Source organism: Poromitra crassiceps, assembly GCF_964638095.1.
Source record: "Poromitra crassiceps genome assembly, chromosome: 6".
NCBI lineage: Eukaryota > Metazoa > Chordata > Actinopteri > Beryciformes > Melamphaidae > Poromitra > Poromitra crassiceps.
In genome coordinates, this window is record NC_139627.1 from 30,203,952 (window position 1) to 30,224,604 (window position 20,653).

General features: G+C 45.6%; 1 protein-coding gene across 1 annotated transcript in view; it reads right to left on the bottom strand.

The window, feature by feature from the left end:
* The window catches only part of LOC310778945 (histone deacetylase 4-like), a gene marked incomplete at both ends in the record, with an annotated part of 250,667 nt that overhangs the window by 71,979 nt on the left and 158,035 nt on the right, over positions 1–20,653 (bottom strand). Inside the window, 5 exons of the mRNA XM_083639417.1 lie at positions 1,781–1,827; positions 8,893–8,995; positions 11,345–11,478; positions 12,230–12,416; positions 14,501–14,734. Coding sequence (XP_083495543.1) covers positions 1,781–1,827; positions 8,893–8,995; positions 11,345–11,478; positions 12,230–12,416; positions 14,501–14,734 — 705 coding nt within the window. The remainder of the gene's footprint in view (positions 1–1,780; positions 1,828–8,892; positions 8,996–11,344; positions 11,479–12,229; positions 12,417–14,500; positions 14,735–20,653) is intronic.

The following is a 20,653-nucleotide window of genomic DNA, read 5'->3' on the forward strand; positions in this document are numbered from 1 at the left end:
AGAAACTGGAGGGTGTGATATAGGACATGCAGAAGGGTTAGAGAGGGAGAACAAGCAAGTGAGAGGCAATGCAAGTGTGCAAGGACAAGGGAGAACACACACGCACGCACGCACGCACGCACACTGGAGGTCGGCTCGGGCCACATTTTTCTGTCCTAACCCGACCGAGCCCGACACAGTAATAGTCGAGCCAGGACCGAGTCCAACAAGCCTTCAGTTGATTCTGTCTGAGCCCGAATGCAGCCTGATTTTTATTTTTATTATTATTTTACCCGAGCTGAACAGACATGCAGTGATTAGACAATGAATTGGCACCAATCAGGTGCACTTAGAATATTTTGTAAACAATTGGCTTTAGCAAATTAATAGATGCCATGGATACACTAAATGGGCCATTTGGCACTGCAGCAGTGCACTTGCAAATAAGATAACGTTGCAATATGACCAACGAAATTCTATCAACTACAGCAAATAGGCGACCGGCCTGAAGATAGCCGTATCCCAAACACAACACTACACCAAAGAAAGTGCAAAAACACTACACACACCACAACAGGTGCTGATTAAACAGTCACACACACTCATTATGCACGTAATCGGAATAAATATAATACAATTTCAGTCTTACCATTGATGAGTCTATTTCCAATAGCCTATCACTTGAACTCAGATGGAACTGCTTCAGTTCAAGTGAAGACTGCTGTAGCCGTTGTAAACAGAACTCATAACACATAATCCAAACATCGTGAAAATGCTTCCATACCATTGATTTCCCTGCATTGTTTTTGGTAACGTTAGTTAAACTTCCTCGATTAGCGTTTTCTTTCACGTGTATCTCCATCCTAGTTTCACTTCATGTGTTGCGCAACACTGGTTTTGCCTTCAAGTGCTGTCAGTAACATAGTAAACTAACACTCCAACAGCACACAGACAGCATGTTGTGAAGCCAAAAACAACTTAACACACTACAGTGACTGAACAATGTTATCAAGCCTGGCCCGAACATCACTTAATTTTTTTTGTCCGGGCTCGGGTCGGGTAGCCCAGCTCGAACACACACACACACACACGTCGGATTGTTTTAGCCTTATCCCTTTTAAAAGACAACACTTCCAACTGAATGTCTCAATCATCATTGGCCTGAGCATACAAACATCCTCAAACACACACACACAAACATACCTCCCACCACACACTCACCCACACACCTCCCGCCACGCACGCACGCACGCACGCACGCACACACACACACACACACACACACACACACACACACACACACACACACACACACACACACACACACACACACAGCTTGTTTAGTGAAAACATCTGGATATAATTACCAACGGCCGAAAGCCGAGCAACAGCTTTTGTTGCCTCTGGAGGTTGAGCGGCGATGTTTGTGTGTGTGTGTGTGTGTGTGTGTGTGTGTGTGTGTGTGCGTTTGGTAGTGCGAGAACAAATGGCACCATTATTTAGGCAGGAATAGAGAGGCAGAGAGAGCGAGGGGGGGGCGTTACTATTTGATGATGCTGAAACAAGGTTCATTTGTTACATTAGGAAAATGAGACGGAACAACACCGTTTGGGTTTTGATTAGATCAACACTTACAATGTCATAAAATGTAACCATCTTTTCCCACCATTGTCCCACCGAACAAAACAACATGACTGATAATGAGTATGACATAATCAAGGGATATGAGGCAGACACATGACAGATAGTGGCATTAAAGAAAGAGAAAAAGCTTTATGAGAGGGAGTGAAAAGTGACTTACCCCTACCCCTCCACATGGCAGCCTCACAAACATGGGACTCACTGAACCTGAGAGAGACAGAGAGAAAGAGAGAGGTGAGGCGGTGACCTTGTGGACTCACACGGTACGGCGGGCGCTGTGACCTCTGAACCCGAGCGTTTGACTCGGTGAACTGTTCCAACAGCAGGAGTACACAGGGGCATGCTTTAATTGGGCTAGGTGAAGAACACAAATGACTCTATACTAGGCCAGCGAGAGATTTGTGTCTCATCTTTGCCAGTTTGCTGAATGCCAATTGGCTTGTAGTTACAATGGCTTCAATTCAAAAATGCAAATAAAAATTCCAATTCACCTATTAATAACAATCCCCTGTGCTGTCCCGGTCAAAGAGTTGGAGACTAGCACATGCTTCCTCTGATACATGTGCAGTCCCCAAGCCACTTCTTTTCACCTGACACAGGAGTTTCACGGCAGGATGTAGCATGTGGGAGGCTCACACTAATCGTCCCAACAGGTGCCTGACCGACCAGTGGAGGCACTAGTGCAACGACCAGGACTCATACTGTACCCTTAATCTGGCTTCCCACCCGCAGACATGGCCAATTGTGTCTGTAAACGTCTGACCAAGCCGGAAGCACCACTGCCGGGAATTGAACTCGGGTCTCTGCGGTGGTAGCTGAGTGCTTTTACCTCTAGACTACCCAGATGCCCATCTTCCTCAATTCCTGACCCTCGTTACACTTTACTGAATTGGAAATACTGGAATGCAAAGCTTCAAGATGACAGCAGTCAACATGTGAAGCTCAATGGCGCACTCATACTGCCAGGGTTAGGGGTGCAATTCCCACTGGGCCACTCAAGCTAAAAATGTATGCGGTTGTGTACGGCAGTTTGGATCAGTGCCCAGCAAATAGCACACGTTACTGGAATGCTAACTAAACTAATTAAATACATGTTAAAAAAAATACATTACTTTTTCTCCTTGGCATGCTGACAGCAGGTTTCAGTTTGTCTTAGGGGAAAAATAATAAATTAAAAAGTAAAAATAGCTACTAATGGGGTAACAGAATTAATTTCGTATTCAGAATATGTCTATGTTAGGAATATGTGTATCTCTATTGGGTAGTGGTTCTACCAGTGTTGTAGTCAAGTCATTGTATCGAGAGTCCGAGCCGAGTATCGAGTCTGTAGTGTTCAAGTCCGAGTCACCAAAGAACAGTCGATTCTGAGTCGAGTCCCCCTTACCTGAGTCCAAGTCCAGAGTTACTGAACATGAGCATGAATCCACATGTAGGTGGAACAGACGTGCCTGCCCTTGCACAAAATTGAAGAATGTCATTGTATTATATAACTATCAATATCTTATGCCAAATTATTAGGGCCTAGCTATTACAAAAAACAACAACAATCAATTAACAAGTCAGAGGTCAGAGTCCTCGTCTCCAACTTCCGACTCCGAATGCATGAATGCTCGAGTCCAAGTCCAAGTCCGAGTCATCAGTCAAGTCCAAGTCATGCCACGAGTCCTGAAAATTAGTTATGAATTAGAGTAGTAAACACTGGGTTCTACAACAGTTTGCTTTTCCACTTACTTCTCCATTGTAATTTCTCAGTGCATGTGCTCCCACCTGTCTGCCTGCCTCACACCTGTCTGTCTGCCTCACACAGGAGCATCTGTCTGGTAAAAAAAAAAGACTGGACCTGTCTGTCTGCCTCATACAGGAGTGTCTGTCTGGTAAAAAAAAAAGACTGGACCTGTCTGTCTGCCTCATACAGGAGTGTCTGTCTGGTAAAAAAAAAAGACTGGACCTGTCTGTCTGCCTCATACAGGACTCAGGAGTGTGTCTGGTAAAAAAAAAAAAGACTGGACCTGTCTGTCTGTCTTACACAGGAGTGTCTGGTAAAAATAATGGACCTGGCTGTCTGCCTGCCTCACACAGGAGAGTCTGGTAAAAAGACTCGACCTGTCTGCCTGCCTCACACAGGAGAGTCTGTCTGGTAAAAAAGACTGGACCTGTCTGCCTGCCTCACACAGGAGAGTCTGGTAAAAAGACTGGACCTGTCTGCGTGCCTCATACAGGCGAGTCTGTCTGGTAAAAAAGACTGGACCTGTCTGTCTGCCTCATACAGGAGAGTCTGTCTGGTAAAAAAAAAAGACTGGACCTGTCTGTCTGCCTCATACAGGAGTGTCTGTCTGGTAAAAAAAAAAAGACTGGACCTGTCTGTCTGCTTCACACAGGTGTGTATGTCTGGTAAAAAAAATACTGGACCTGTCTGCCTGCCTTACACAGGAGTGTCTGTCTGGTAAAAAAAAAGACTGGACCTGTCTGCCTGCCTTACACAGGAGTGTCTGTCTGATAAAAAAAAAGACTGGACCTGTCTGCCTGCCTCACACACACAGGAGTGTCTGTCTGGTAAAAATACTGGACCTGTCTGCCTGCCTCATACAGGAGAGTCTGTCTGGTAAAAAAAGACTGGACCTGTCTGCCTGCCTCATACAGGAGAGTCTGTCTGGTAAAAAAAAGACTGGACCTGTCTGTCTGCCTTACACAGGAGTGTCTGTCTGGTAAAAAAAAAGACTGGACCTGTCTGCCTGCCTTACACAGGAGTGTCTGTCTGGTAAAAAAAAAGACTGGACCTGTCTCCCTGCCTCACACAGGAGTGTCTGTCTGGTAAAAAAAAAAGACTGGACCTGTCTGCCTGCCTCATACAGGAGAGTCTGTCTGGTAAAAAAGACTGGACCTGTCTGTCTGCCTCATACAGGAGAGTCTGTCTGGTAAAAAAAGACTGGACCTGTCTGCCTGCCTCATACAGGAGAGTCTGTCTGGTAAAAAAAAAAGACTGGACCTGTCTGTCTGCTTCACACAGGAGTGTATGTCTGGTAAAAAAAATACTGGACCTGTCTGCCTGCCTTACACAGGAGTGTCTGTCTGGTAAAAAAAAAGACTGGACCTGTCTGCCTGCCTTACACAGGAGTGTCTGTCTGGTAAAAAAAAGACTGGACCTGTCTGCCTGCCTCACACACACAGGAGTGTCTGTCTGGTAAAAATACTGGACCTGTCTGCCTGCCTCATACAGGAGAGTCTGTCTGGTAAAAAAAGACTGGACCTGTCTGCCTGCCTCACACAGGAGTGTCTGTCTGGTAAAAAAAAAAGACTGGACCTGTCTGCCTGCCTTACACAGGAGTGTCTGTCTGGTAAAAAAAAGACTGGACCTGTCTCCCTGCCTCACACAGGAGTGTCTGTCTGGTAAAAAAAAAAAGACTGGACCTGTCTGCCTGCCTCACACAGGAGAGTCTGTCTGGTAAAAAAGACTGGACCTGTCTGTCTGCCTCATACAGGAGAGTCTGTCTGGTAAAAAAGACTGGACCTGTCTGTCTGCCTCATACAGGAGAGTCTGTCTGGTAAAAAAAAAAAGACTGGACCTGTCTGCCTGCCACACACAGGAGTGTCTGTCTGGTAAAAAAAAAAAAGACTGGACCTGTCTGCCTGCCTCACACAGGAGAGTCTGTCTGGTAAAAAAAAGACTGGACCTGTCTGTCTGCCTCACACAGGAGTGTCTGTCTGGTAAAAAAAAAAAGACTGGACCTGTCTGCCTGCCTTACACAGGAGTGTCTGTCTGGTAAAAAAAAGACTGGACCTGTCTCCCTGCCTCACACAGGAGTGTCTGTCTGGTAAAAAAAAAAGACTGGACCTGTCTGCCTGCCTCATAAAGGAGAGTCTGTCTGGTAAAGACTGGACCTGTCTGCCTGCCTCACACAGGAGAGTCTGTCTGGTAAAAAGAAAAGAAAAAGACTGGACCTGTCTGCCTGCCTCACACAGGAGAGTCTGTCTGGTAAAAAAAAAGAAAAAGACTGGACCTGTCTGCCTGCCTCACACAGGAGTGTCTGTCTGGTAAAAAAAAAAAGACTGGACCTGTCTGTCTGCCTCACACAGGAGAGTCTGTCTGGTAAAAAGAAAAGAAAAAGACTGGACCTGTCTGCCTGCCTCACACAGGAGAGTCTGTCTGGTAAAAAGAAAAGAAAAAGACTGGACCTGTCTGCCTGCCTCACACAGGAGTGTCTGTCTGGTAAAAAGACTGGACCTGTCTGTCTGCTTCACACATGAGTGTATGTCTGGTAAAAAGACTGGACCTTCACACTCCAACTAGAGCTCTGAGGTCATCTAACCAGGTGCTCTTGGATGTCCCGAGATCTAGACTAAAAAACAGAGGCGACCGAGCCTTTGCGGTAGCTGCCCCCAAATTGTGGAACAGCCTACCCATCCATATAAGGACTGCGCAAAGCCTTGGAATTTTTAAGTCATTGCTTAAGACCCATCTATTTAAATTAGCCTTCAATTCGGGTTAAGATTGTGCCTATTACGTATATTGCTATGTGTTTTCTTCTTTTATTTTCTACTGTATCAGCTGTCTGTGTGTTTGATATTTGCCTGTTCAGCACTTTGGTCAACTTTGGTTGTGTAAATGTGCTATATAAATAAATTTGACTTGACTTGACTTGACTTGGACCTGTCTGTCTGCCTGCCTCACACAGGAGTGTCTGTCTGGTAAAAAGACTGGACCTGTCTGTCTGCCTGCCTCACACAGGAGTGTCTGGTAAAAGGACTGGACCTGTCTGCCTCTCTGCCTGCCTCACACAGGAGTGTCTGTCTGGTAAAAAAAAAAAAAAAAGACTGGACCTGTCTGCCTGCCTCACACAGGAGTGTCTGGTAAAAAGACTGGACCTGTCTGCCTGCCTCACACAGGAGAGTCTGTCTGGTAAAAAGACTGGACCTGTCTGCCTGCCTCACACAGGAGAGTCTGTCTGGTAAAAAGACTGGACCTGTCTGCCTGCCTCACACAGGAGTGTATGTCTGGTAAAAAGACTGGACTGTAAGGGGAATTCATGTCTCCACTGGAATGAAAGCCAAGATGGTCACTGGGGTTTGTCCCTTGCACACACACACACACACACACACACACACACACACACACACACACACACACACACACACACACACACACACACACACACACACACACACACACACACACACACACACACACACACACACACACACACACACACACACACACACACACACACGTACACCTGTACCTTAAGCCACCAAAGGCCAGGCCTAAGTGACTCAGCAGCCTGTGGGACATTCAGGTTAACACCCCGTTTCAGCGGGCCCTCACCTCCCCTACTTTATTAGATTGGACTCTTCGTTATGACATGGCTTAAGCATTAAAGCAGATTCCTTTAACAGATGCTGTGGATTCATGGTATTCACAAGTTGAGCTAGAAGGGGACTGTGGGAGTTAAATATCAAGGACAAGAGAATGAGGAGACCAGCACAATAGATTTACATTTAGCCTGCTAGTGCTATGTACAGTATAGTCTCCTGTCTGTTTTGCACTGCACCTTTGCACTGAATCTTAGACCGCATTTACACCCAGTATTAAAATGTGATCTGTATCCGGATACGTTATCCAGATAATAAACAATCCGATCTTGCCTTTGCATTTACACCTGGCATTTTACATGCATTCTTGTTGTCCTCATTGAGATAAGATCGCACATAGAGGATAGAAAGAAACAGAGGGGAAAGACAGCAAGAAAGCGAGTCAATCCCCATACACCTATTTCACATCCCACCCAAATCAGCCATTTCGGTCTAAAATGCAGGAAGTAATACAAATTTGTATTATAAAAATATAAAAATTTGATGCAGGCACTGATATAAATGGGATGTTTCCCTGCAGTGGAGTAACAGCAAACTGGATCTTCCTTGCTTTACTTCCTGCCTTTTAGACACAAAATGGCTGATTTGGGTGGGATGTGAAATAGGCTAATAGACCCTGATGTTAAAATGCCTGTCTTTACAACAGGATTGAACATGTTTACAGCCTGGTTAAAAAAACGGGTTTGGTTTATATATAATTATATAGACGATATAGATATATAAAATAGACGATAGAAAATACTATGTTTTGGGCGTGATTGACAGGTTGCCTGTCCAGTGAATGTGTAGCTCCCCGATCACGGACCAATAGCAGGTGGAGCTGCGGCTCTGTGGGAACCCCTGGTCTCGCGCGAGCTGTGTGGAAACCAAGATGGCAGCGGCCACAATTGGGCTTTTTTTTTTTCCTTTTTTGCCGAACCCGGAACGGGCTGGCCAAGAAATGTCTGCGGGGCTTACTGACTGACTGACTTCCCCATTGTTGAAACACGCATGTGTGAGTGTTGAGCAGCAGCGGCAGCAGTCCATGTCCGGCTTAACTAGGCTTGGCTAGTCTTGTTTAGTGAGAAAAACCTTGAATCCGCGTTTCACCAGCGATTCACCAATCAGAGCCGAGGGGGACTAACGACTCGCGGTTGTCAAGTGCGCCCATAGGAAGTGTGCCGAGGAGGCTATCAGGGCTGTTTTAAATTGATTAAAAGCATAAGAGTTCATTTGCAAAAACAGGTAAACGCCATTCTTAAAATGAACAAACAACATCTGTTTGATACTCCCTGGAGTGCACATAGAAAACATTATTGAGGTGATCTATGTGAAAATTATCAGATGAATATGTTTTAGTTATGATTGACAATTCAAATTTCCCAAAAATAAATAAATTACAGTATAAATACATCAATATATAAAATGATAAAAAATCCAAACCGAGATACCTGTTTTTGCAAACAAACTCTTCATATATTACTTTGAAATCCCAATGGCACACTGCATGGAAGGCATTTATTCAAAGGGGAGATTCAGGTCTCTGGTGATTGCTTAGGGTAAATGGAATTCACAGTGGGGGCCTCCCCTCATAGAAATGTGTTAAACTGAGTGCAATCTCAGACTAGAAGGTGGAAATAAGTGTAACGAGTTGACAATTCAGCCTGATATCAGGCTAAGAAAAACCTGTATCATTGTCAACTCATACAAATTAAATACTACATCTGCACAATGGCCAGGCAATGCAGCTAATAAGGCTAATCACTGCTGTGTGATGAGCAGTTGACCTGTAGCACGGCTAGAGGCCAGATTCACTAAGGTGAAAATAACTAAGAGGAAATCTGCTGGATCAGCTCAACTTTGGAAGTTGTGTGTGTGTGTGTGTGTGTGTGTGTGTGTGTGTGTGTGTGTGTGTGTGTGTCATACAGTCTAGTTTCTGCCGCAGTGGGTTGGTTCCGTACAGCAGGACGTGGGCCTCAGAGTGGACTGTCTGTAACTCCTCCAGAGATGCCTTCCTACCACGGATACACTGGAAAGAGGAAAGCATAGGGATTTAAAAAAAGGGAGACAGATAAAGAAAGAGAGAAACAAACTACCAAGTCCAAATTTTGACCTACAGCTACCCCCCCTTCCCCCCCAATTAACCATCCAAATTGCCATATTCAGGAGAGGGTGAGAGTAGGTGGTGAGAAGTTAGGGGCAACACCTGCTGCAATCAGGGAGTCGTAGTACATAAAGGGAGGTCCAAAGGTGTCTGTGTGTGTGTTAACCAAAGGCAGAGAGAGAGAGAGAAATGGCCAGGTGGCAGCAGTCTCTACGGTAGTAAAGTAAGGCTCTTATTATCATGATTAGACACAGGCCGACTACAACTGACCCTGATACCACTAGAGAGAGAGAGAGAGAGGGGGGGAGAGAGAGAGAGAGAGAGAGAGAGAGAGGGGGGGGGGGGAGACAGAGAGAGCGAGGGGGGGAGAGAGAGAGAGAGAGAGGGGGGGGGGGGGGGAGAGAGAGAGAGAGAGAGAGAGAGAGAGAGAGAGAGAGAGAGAGAGAGAAAGAGAGAGTATCTAAGACAGGACAGAGAAGGTACACAGCTAAATGATCTGGGGACTTGCTCTTACTTGACTACAGTGTAACTACAGTTATACAACTAGGCTTATGCGGAGATCAGGGAGAGAAAACACACACACACACACACACACACACACACACACACACACACACACACAAGCAGTATGATGCAAGAAAGATCAAGTCTCATTGCTGGCTATTATACTGTATTTAGAGCACTTGGGAGACGAGTGAGGAGGTGAATGCTCTTGGCGTGTGCGTGTGGTGTGTTTTGTGCTGGCACGCAGCACAAACAAATATGCTGTAGCACATGTGCAAAGCCAAGATAAAATGATGATTGTTTGTTCTTCGCCACTACATATCTATCAGACAACGCCATCGCTCCCAGGGCAATCAGTCACAGCACAACAAGAGCAAACAGGTCTAATACTGTCACACCGACAGCATGATCTCACCTACCCAAACAAAACAAACACAACTTCTAAAAGTCCACTTTAAATTCTTCTGGATTTAGGAAAGGTAAACTCATCCTGTATCATTTTCAAGATGTCACGCTAGAGGATGTTTTCTTTTTCTTTTCTTTTTTAATCAATAGGAGAGCCAACAGAAACTGGCTATACACTGCCCCCTTTTGGCCATGACAACAAACGGCACATTCAAGCTGAAACGGACTTTGTGGATAGTGGCTTGGTTTGACATCATTAATCTCTGAAACAATTTTAATCTTACATAATGGTACAAGACACATTTTTTTACACTGACCATTCTACAGTGCAAAGAGGCTGAAATATTTGAGCTTTGGTATCTTTGCTCTCTGCTCAAAAACAACAAATGCGTGTCCTGAAAGTTGTTTTACATGCTGCACGTTGCTGAGCACATTGTGTACTTTCAATTTTTATTCTGGCCTTCCCATGTGCATTAAAAGACATACTAGCCTGGTCATTTAACTGTGAATGTTGTTCTCAGTATGTTTTAATTTGTCCACTGTTATTATGTGTATACTGCATGTAACTGTGCTGTAAGATTCTAAAGGAAGATGAGGAAATGTTGGTATTGTAGGAGGACAACATGTCAGCGCATTGAAACTCTATTGAATTGATGGCAGTGTTTGAGGGATAGTTAATATTGTCTATGTTTTTTTTGGTAGTATTTCACCAGACACCAGTCACTTTGGATTGGACTAAAGTGATTGTCGAATTCACATCTTGTTGACCACAAACCGTCCCCACAAAGAAATACAATATGAACAGATGGACAAAATAACAGACTTTTTTTAGAAGAATCCCCCAGGGGATTAAAATGATCTTGCTCTCTGTTGCACCTAGCCCTAGTTTCTGTTGCAGTGTTTGATAATAGCTTGTTTGCAACCATGTGATTCCGATGACGTCGTTGGAGGGCAGACCTCCAGAGCTACTATGGAGAATGGAGGAAAGCCAGTATGCAAGAGGGCTGGACGCCGCTCCACGCTGCAGGTATCTCCAGAAGATTGCAAAACATATAGGATATGATCCATATACAATGAAGAGAAGCCATTTTTCCAGCAACTTGTCCAATTTTGCTAGTGCTTTCCTATGTAGCCTGTTGCTGGTTGCCCCCCAGCATGATCACATGGTTTGCAAACAAGCCAATGGTCAATTCCCTAGCAACAGAATTCCAGTTAAACGGTCTATATATAACTACCGTAGGTCTCCATCTATCTATGTATCTACACTTGCACATACATAGATCTCTCTCTATTTACCGGTAAGTATGGTTACATCCATATGTACAGTATGAAGCCGTGACTGGCTGTGTGTAGCTGTGGGCTTACCTCACAGTGAGCCCTGAGGCCTGTTTCCTGCAGACGGGACCAGATGCTCTGGATGCGGCCTGCGTGCTCTGGGTGGCTGGTGCTGTTGCCACACATACACTGGTGCTTCTGCATCAGGGAGTCATACACCAGGCCTGAGGAATACACACAACACATACAAATGCATATAGCTATACACTCACACATTCAAATCATTGACTGTATAATATATCGACAATGTGCATGGATGCGCTTTCTACCGCTATAAATTAAGCCAAAATCCGCTAACATGGAGGGGCCAGGATTAATGACCTACAATACAGCCAGCCACCATCAATATGTTTTGGCTTCACTTTTCTGTCATGACGATCATTGATACAGTCAATGATTAAAGTTCTCTCTCTCTCTCTGCATGCATTTCCAGAAGGCCTGATTTATTTATTTATTTTTATTTTAAGATTTTTCCATATTGTAATGCAAAAAACAAAAGCAGACAAAGTAAAAACAGGGCAGGGAAAACAAAACATAGGATACCAGTGAGCTCAATTAGCCAGGTCGTAAACTGAGGCAGTGTCTGACTTCCAGAGCCTTAAAATGACCTTCTTTGCCATTACCATGCTGTACATAATAGTACCTTGCACAGAAACACTGTGGTTTAGTAGGGAAAGAGAATGCCCAAATAGAGCAATGGACCAGGTTCAAACACACAGCCGTACATGTCAGAGAACCAGTTGAATATGTCACACCAAAAAGTATACGGTTTTGGGCATGTCCAGAAAAGGTGGGTCAGAGAGCCTTCTGCAGAGTTCTGAAGTTTCAGTGTTTGTGGGCGAGTGTTTCATCATCAGGGACGCACACTATAAGCAGGTACAAGGCCCGTATAAAAAACGTTTTGTTTCAACGCACCTGTAGTGAAACGGGGCACGGCAGGTGGCTCCTGTACGACCATGGGGAAGGAGGCGGAGGCTGGAGAGGACTGAGCCCTGGAGAGGGGGCGGTGCCCAACCAAGCTGATTGACAGACCGGCCACCTCCATGGTTGCTTGGTAGTTCCTGAGCTGGTGGATCCGCTGCTGCTCTAACAGCAGAGCCTGCTGCCCACACCCACACACACACCCACACACACACACACACACACACACACCCACACACACACCCACACACACACACACACACACACACACACACACACACACACACACACACACACACACACACACACACACACACACACACACACACATTGATATTTGGATTGCAATACCTTTCCCTAGCCAGAAGATGGCACCGAATACGTGCAAAGTAATGGTGAAGTCATACTGTACAATAAAGGCTGCATAAAGTACCGTATAGTAGATATTGTAATTAGACAGTGAGTTATTACTAATGATATGGGGGTACGGTGGCGCAGTCGGTAGCGCTGTTGCCTCATAGTCAGAAGGTCCTGAGTTTGATTCTCGCCTGGGACACTGTGGGCGCTGTGGTTGTGTTCCCCCCCATATCTTCAGTGCCTACTGCCCAGGTGGGGTATCTCGTCGAAAGGGCCTTTCTCTCTGTGTGGAGTTTGCATGTTCTCCCCGTACCCCCCAGGGGGTTCCTCCGTATATAACCCCCCCACTAAAAACATGCAGAAGATCAGATCGTCATCGTCATCCGACCAGTGACGACAACATCCGAAGTTGGTCCCCGGGCGCTGTACGAGAAAGCGACCACTGCTCCTGGCCTGCCCCCCCGGAGGAAAGGACATGCCTGGATGGGTTAAATGCAGAGGACACTTTTCACCGGCCACTGTCAGCATGAGTGTGTTGTGTATTCTGGTGTTCGTGTGACAATAAAAGACGGGCTTGTCCGTTACGAGAGTTTTTACGAGAGTTTTATATGTAAAAGCATGTACTTTTATTTGAAGTGTCTTTTGACAAGAATAATGAGTACAATGAGATCGATCATTTAATCTAAACCCCTTTTATTCTTGACTTGACTTCTTGTTTATAGTCTTCTTCTTTTAATTAAAACAGGGACAGGCTCACAACTTGGGCTAATGATGCCTCAAACTGCTGACACAAAAACAGGGCAAAATCGGTCATCTAAGTGACGATAAATTCAGTTAAGTTTAAAGTTAAAGAAAGTTTCTGTTTTATCTTTGTTTAATCTGTCAAGGATCTGGATGGGTCCTGTGATGGACTTGTCAGGGATCAGCCGGCAATTCAAGATGGCTCCATCTGCATTCTGTACAGTAAGTATGTGAAAACTGCAGTTGTGTACCACCATCTACCCAAGTCAATATAAGTGTCGTTTCCTGCCTGGACTCCAGGCGCCACTGTGACAGTGAGAGGAGTGCCTGATTGGATTTGGCTGAGTGGACAGCTGGGATTGGCTAGCCAGGAGAGGACATGGTGTTCTGGCTCTGTGTGTGTAAAGAAAAATAAAGTGTGTTTGGGCCTTTGTATGTGTGCATGGAGTACAGCATTTGGGCAAATTAGAAGAGTGAGTCTCTATGTGGGTGTATGTATTTTGCGTGTGTGTGTGTGTGTGTGTGTGTGTGTGTGTGTGTGTGTGTGTGTGTGTGTGTGGTTTCCTGGTAGGGAGCTGGGCTAGGGAGTAGTGTGGAGGTGGTCAGTCTGCCCACAGCCATTCACAGAAAGCCTACACTGGATTAGTAGGAGGATTAGTATGAGCATGTGTGTTTGTACATGTACATGTGGGTGAGAGAGAGAGACAGAGAGAGAGACACAGAGAGAAAGAGAGAGAGAGAGATCCATGGCGTGGGTGTCTTTTTCGTGACATGGAAACCAAACTTAAAAGTAGCTTAAATTGTGCTGAAAAGTGATGAACAGAGAGACAGGCAGGCAGATCGAATGTAGCGTGTAATATTTAGGCAGTCACTAGTTCCATCTGTCACTGCTGTTACATCTCTCTCACCCATTTAGCTTAAAAACTGCTCACCACAGCACAGAAGGAGCTGGCTGTGTGTGTGTGTGTGTGTGTGTGTGTGTGTGTGTGTGTGTGTGTGTGTGCGTGGGGGGGGGGGGTTGGACCAAATGACGAGTGGAAGTCTGAAGCTTGCAGGCAGATGTGGGCTTTTTACAACTATGTGGAGTTTCTCTCTTTTTGGAATCGGCTTTTCAATTAACTCACCTTTAATTTAGCCCCCACCATCACCACCACCCTAGGGCCTTACCTGTCGGAAGAGCAGCTCCTGCTCCCTATCGTCATACTCCGGGGGGTCTGGGGGCTCCTGCTTGATTAGCTGCCCCCGCAGCATCTCCGCCTCCTGGGCAGAGGAGGTGGGGGAGAGCCCCTGGTGCTCCCTCAGCTCCTCCTCTGTCTCCTCTGGATGAATCTGGTGCTGCCTTCCCAGCCCGGGCCCGCCGGTGCCTGCAGCCGGGACCTGCTCGCTGGGCTTGGACATCATCTAGAGGGGACGAGAAGGGCAGGTTGGTTGCTCAATTGGCATAGTGCTGCCAGGATTGGATCATATTTATAATATGATATGATATGATATATGATATGATATATTATATGATATAATAATAATACGTTTACGTTCACGCACACATTCATACCTGGCAGCTGACCAGTCAGTACAAGCACAGTCTGATCTGCTGGCCCCTGAGCAGCTCCACTTGAGCAGTTGGGGTTAACAGCCTTACTCAAGGGCACCTGAGTGGTGGTAATGAGAGAGGAACAAGCGCTGCCTTTTCACTTTCCCCACCCAGATTTATCCTGGGATTGAACCAACGACCTTCCGGTCACAAGCTCATTTCTCAACCTTTAGGCCACCACTGCCCATTGCTAAAAATGAATTCTCTCATGGAACTGTAAGGAGCTTTGGGCATTTTTGGAGACAGAAAATGTCCACTAAATGGCATTATGTCTAGATTAGAGATGGACTAATACTGATACTAGTATGGGAAATTTGATACCAGGCTAAAATAGAGCACCAGTATGAGAGAATTTCCAACATAATAACAACATTTGATACCAAAAGGCAACAGCGTGAGATAATGTTCGATATTTTTGATGGAGATGATGTGATTGCCCATCAATCACTGCTGTCTCATGAACCGGAACGAATGGTCAAAGTCTGAGGAAAACAGAGAGAGACATGAAAGATTGTGGTGCTTTGAGGAAGTCAAAGAAGGACTCCTAGGGAGGAGAAGAGATGCTATGGAGGAGGAGAGATGCTAGGGAGGAGAAGAGATGCTATGGAGGAGGAGAGATGCTAGGAAGGAGGAGAGATGCTAGGGAGGAGGAGAGATGCTATGGAGGAGGAGAGATGCTATGAGGAGGAGAGATGCTAGGGAGGAGGAGAGATGCTATAGAGGAGGATAGATGCTAGGGAGGAGGAGATGCTATGGAGGAGGATAGATGCTATAGAGGAGGATAGATGCTAGGGAGGAGGAGATGCTATGGAGGAGGAGAGATGCTATGGAGGAGGAGAGATGCTATGGAGGAGGAGAGATGCTAGGGAGGACGAGCGATGCTATGGAGGAGGAGAGATGCTATGGAGGAGGAGAGATGCTAGGGAGGAGGAGAGATGCTAGGGAGGAGGAGAGATGCTATGGAGGAGGAGAGATGCTAGGGAGGAGGAGAGATGCTATGGAGGAGGAGAGATGCTATGAGGAGGAGAGATGCTAGGGAGGAGGAGAGATGCTATAGAGGAGGATAGATGCTAGGGAGGAGGAGATGCTATGGAGGAGGATAGATGCTATAGAGGAGGATAGATGCTAGGGAGGAGGAGATGCTATGGAGGAGGAGAGATGCTATAGAGGAGGATAGATGCTAGGGAGGAGGAGATGCTATGGAGGAGGAGAGATGCTATGGAGGAGGAGAGATGCTATGGAGGAGGAGAGATGCTAGGGAGGACGAGCGATGCTATGGAGGAGGAGAGATGCTATGGAGGAGGAGAGATGCTAGGGAGGAGGAGAGATGCTAGGGAGGAGGAGAGATGCTATGGAGGAGGAGAGATGCTAGGGAGGAGGAGAGATGCTATAGAGGAGGATAGATGCTAGGGAGGAGGAGATGCTATGGAGGAGGAGAGATGCTAGGGAGGAGGAGAGATGCTATGGAGGAGGAGAGATGCTAGGGAGGAGGAGAGATGCTAGGAAGCAGGAGAGATGCTAGGAAGGAGGAGAGATGCTAGGGAGGAGGAGAGATGCTAGGAAGGAGGAGAGATGCTAGGGAGGAGGAGAGATGCTAGGAAGGAGGAGAGATGCTAGGGAGGAGGAGAGATGCTAGGGAGGAGGAGAGATGCTAGGGAGGAGGAGAGATGCTATGGAGGAGGAGAGATGCTATGGAGGAGGAGAGATGCTAGGGAGGAGAGATGCTATGGAGGAGGAGAGATGCTATGGAGGAGGAGAGATGCTATGGAGGAGGAGAGATGCTATGGAGGAGGAGAGATGCTATGAGGAGGAGAGATGCTAGGGAGGAGGAGAGATGCTATGGAGGAGGAGAGATGCTATAGAGGAGGAGAGATGCTAGGGAGGAGGAGAGATGCTAGGAAGGAGGAGAGATGCTATGGAGGAGGAGAGATGCTAGGGAGGAGGAGAGATGCTATAGAGAAGGAGAGATGCTAGGGAGGAGAAGAGATGCTAGGAAGGAGGAGAGATGCTATGAGGAGGAGAGATGCTATGGAGGAGGAGAGATGCTAGGGAGGAGAAGAGATGCTAGGAAGGAGGAGAGATGCTATGAGGAGGAGAGATGCTATGGAGGAGGAGAGATGCTAGGAAGGAGGAGAGATGCTAGGAAGGAGGAGAGATGCTATGAGGAGGAGAGATGCTATAGAGGAGGATAGATGCTATGGAGGAGGAGAGATGCTATGGAGGAGGAGAGATGCTAAGGAGGAGGAGAGATGCTAGGGAGGAGGAGAGATGATATGGAGGAGGAGAGATGCTAAGGAGGAGGAGAGATGCTAAGGACCCGACAAACAGAACAGTATGATGCCGGCTTTTCACAGTCACCACATTACTTGCATCGCTTTAAAAAGTTATGATCCGTTGAAGATAGCTTTTTTGTGTGTGTACAAAAACAGTAGATGACAGCAATATGAGTATTACACTGCATTAAGTTTGCTGGTAACTGCACTTGTAAACATGGCACTAAAACAAACTTGTATTTTGAGTTCTGTTAGGTTATACAGTATGCTTATTTTTCTGTACAACTCTGAATATATCTAGAATTTATACGGCTGGGAAAAAGGAGCAAAGAGGAGCAAAGCACGCGCACGAGAGAGAGAGGGGAGAGAGGGGGAGAAAGAGAGAGAGACAGGGGAGAGAGAGAGAGAAAGAGAGAGGGGGGGAGAGAGAGAGACAGGGGAGAGAGAGAGAGAAAGAGAGAGGGGGGGGAGAGAGAGAGAGAAAGAGAGAGGGGAGAGAGGGGGAGAAAGAGAGAGAGGGGGAGAGAGAATTGGAGCGTCGGGGTGACTGCCGGAATCTTGTTGTGGCAGCTGGGCCTGTCTCTGTCGCCACGGCAATGACAAGGGGAAAAATACATGCACACACACACACATGCGCGCACACACACACACACACACACACATGCGCACGCGCACACACACACACACACACACACACAGGCCTGGCTGGCAGGTCGCCCGGGGAACGGTGTATTGACGTCAGAGAGCAGGCTCTTGCCTCATCTCGGTCCCTCTTCTCCAAACAAGCTCCTCTTTTAACACTCCTCCACTTCTGCTGCACTGATCCTCTCTCTCTCTCTCCTTTTTGTCCCTTGTTTTTGCAGAGGAAATAGAGGCTGTGATTTGAACTATGATGGGGCAGAGATCAAATAAACCTGTTGACTACGTTGGAAGAGGGGCACAGAGAGAGAGAGAGAGAGAGTGAGGATCATCTAACACTTGTGCTGCCATTGAAACAAACTCTTGACACTTTTCTCTCTGTCATTATCTGTCTCACAGTCTGCCATCTCTGTCTCTCTCTCACACACACATGCATGCGTGCACGCGCACACGCACACACGCGCACACACACACACACACACACACACACACACACACACACACACACACACACACACACACACATTATGTAAGTGAGCATAGCACAATATTGGCTTAGCTGTGTCAGGTAATTCAAGGCTGCAGACTCGTATTGGAAGTGTTTCAAGTTCTTTTCAAGCCTGTCTTTGCTGCCAACACCTCCGCTCACCCAGGCCAAATTTAAAGGCAGTAGGAGGGCTCCCTTTCATTATCGACTTGATTCAGAAATATGAGGGGGAAAGGAGGAAGAGGAACGTTTAATTCATGTTTTTTAAGTGGCGGTTGTCAAACAGCAGGTCAAAGAGAAACAAACATGCCCTACCTCTTTGACACTTGAAAGAATGATTTGTTATCACTAAACTCAGACGTGTAATATTACATTACAAAATTGCTCTGCTATTGCAACATAATGGCTAATAATCCCAATATCAATAACCAGACTTAATGATAGTAATGATGGCCCTAACTGTTTTCATGAAGTGGCATTTCATACTATGAACCTGAGATTAATATGACTCAAACTATTATAAGCCATACTTGAGTTACAATACTAGAGTGACATGATCATCCATGACACTCATCTGCAAGTTTGCACAAGTCTGTGGGGCTACAGACAATTTGTTGCTGCTTGACTGGTTTCCAGTGATGGAAGGGGTGACAAAAATCATTTTTGGGATGTCGGAAATGTATTATTATTGTGCCAATATTTTTACTTGGAATTCACCTGTCAGTATACACCCTTTTCACGGGGGCCATTTTGTTTCGTAAAGGCAGGATAAACACAGGTGCAAGCAAAACACTAATGATGAGGGTTTCCAACTTCCATGGAAACCCTCATTAGTGCAGGTGCAGGTGCATTAGTGCTTGCACCTGTGTTTACCCTGCCTTTTCGACACAAAATGGCCCCCGTGAAAAGGGTCTATTGCATCATAACTCCCTCAAGGTTATTTTATTTATATTTCATTTCATTTTTTGTCTACCAATGTCAAACCATTGGATGTGAGACTGAGAGCACTCAGGGCATTACGGTTCATATGCAGACATGTTTAGAGGATTAGAAAATATTACACAGCCAAACCCATTTAAAAAAATGACATGCCAATGCATTTTACTGCATTCTTTAGACATAAAAGTCAAGAAAAAAGGAAATGGTAATCACAGATTTTCATGGCACAACCTACTGGCTCACAACCTCTGCAGCAAGCTCCTTTTGGACAGTCATGTGTGTGGTTATGGGCTTCATACTTATTACTTTGAAATTGAAATGACACAATGACTCTGAGGTTAGAGCACCGTAACATGGGGCAGACCAATCATGTATCTTTTCAACAGGCGCCTAATGTCACTCTCTGCAATGAATTCCATTCCTTCTCCTCCAGCTGTCAGAAAAAACATCCCATCTACGTCTCTCCTTAGCTTGTTTTTTTATTATTATATTGCACTTTTCTGTGGTCAACAATTTACTTTTCTGGCCATTCTCACAGAAATATTGTACGGGCAAATCACTCAGGCTCTGACATTTTCATCTCTTACTAGTAACATTCTCCCTCGCTCCCTCTCAAGTGATGTCGGAGGCCGACAATAGTAATGTTCATAGAGTTCAGCTTTAACACATATCGACACCGTTGTAGTTTTACTCATTTACACAAAACATTTCAGTGGAAATAAAAAGACAATAGTCTCAGCAATTAAATGTATATTTATGAATGTACTTTTCACAAATGAATTGTCACCTAACCGGTCTTCTGTGAGCTGCACTAGCGAGGCTCTGTTTTAGACCAGAAAACCCCGTGACGAGGTGGAGTGTTCCACTTTGTTTTCTGAAAGGGATTTCTGGTTATCGGCCCAAGTGTGGTAAAGTGGCAGGGGTCTTTAATTCTGGGTTCATTGAAAAGTTATTTTCATACTTTATTAATTGTTGATTGAATATTGTGGAATATTATGAAGCAGGTAAATAACGCTATGAGATCATTCATTACCTATAGTAATTGATGAGGCAGTATAGGTGGAGGCTGGAGCTCCTTAGATGAGTTGCTGGCAGAAGCAGGCCAGATCACTGTCATCTGCCGAGGGCCCTTACCTACAGCAGCATTGTCTATAGTGCAGATTTGATTCATAAGTACAGTATATCCTTTATTGCTTTGTACATTTCTCTTCGTTTTGTCCATGTTTTGCAAGCTGTTTCCCCCCCTTTTTTCTTCAATTGACAATTTTTTGTTTTTACTGTATATTCAAGAAAAAACAGCTCTGGTATCAGAATCAGTATCGGTAGATTACGATACCAAATTCAGCTATCGGAATGGAAGTGGGGGGAAAAAGTAATAAATAAATACGTGC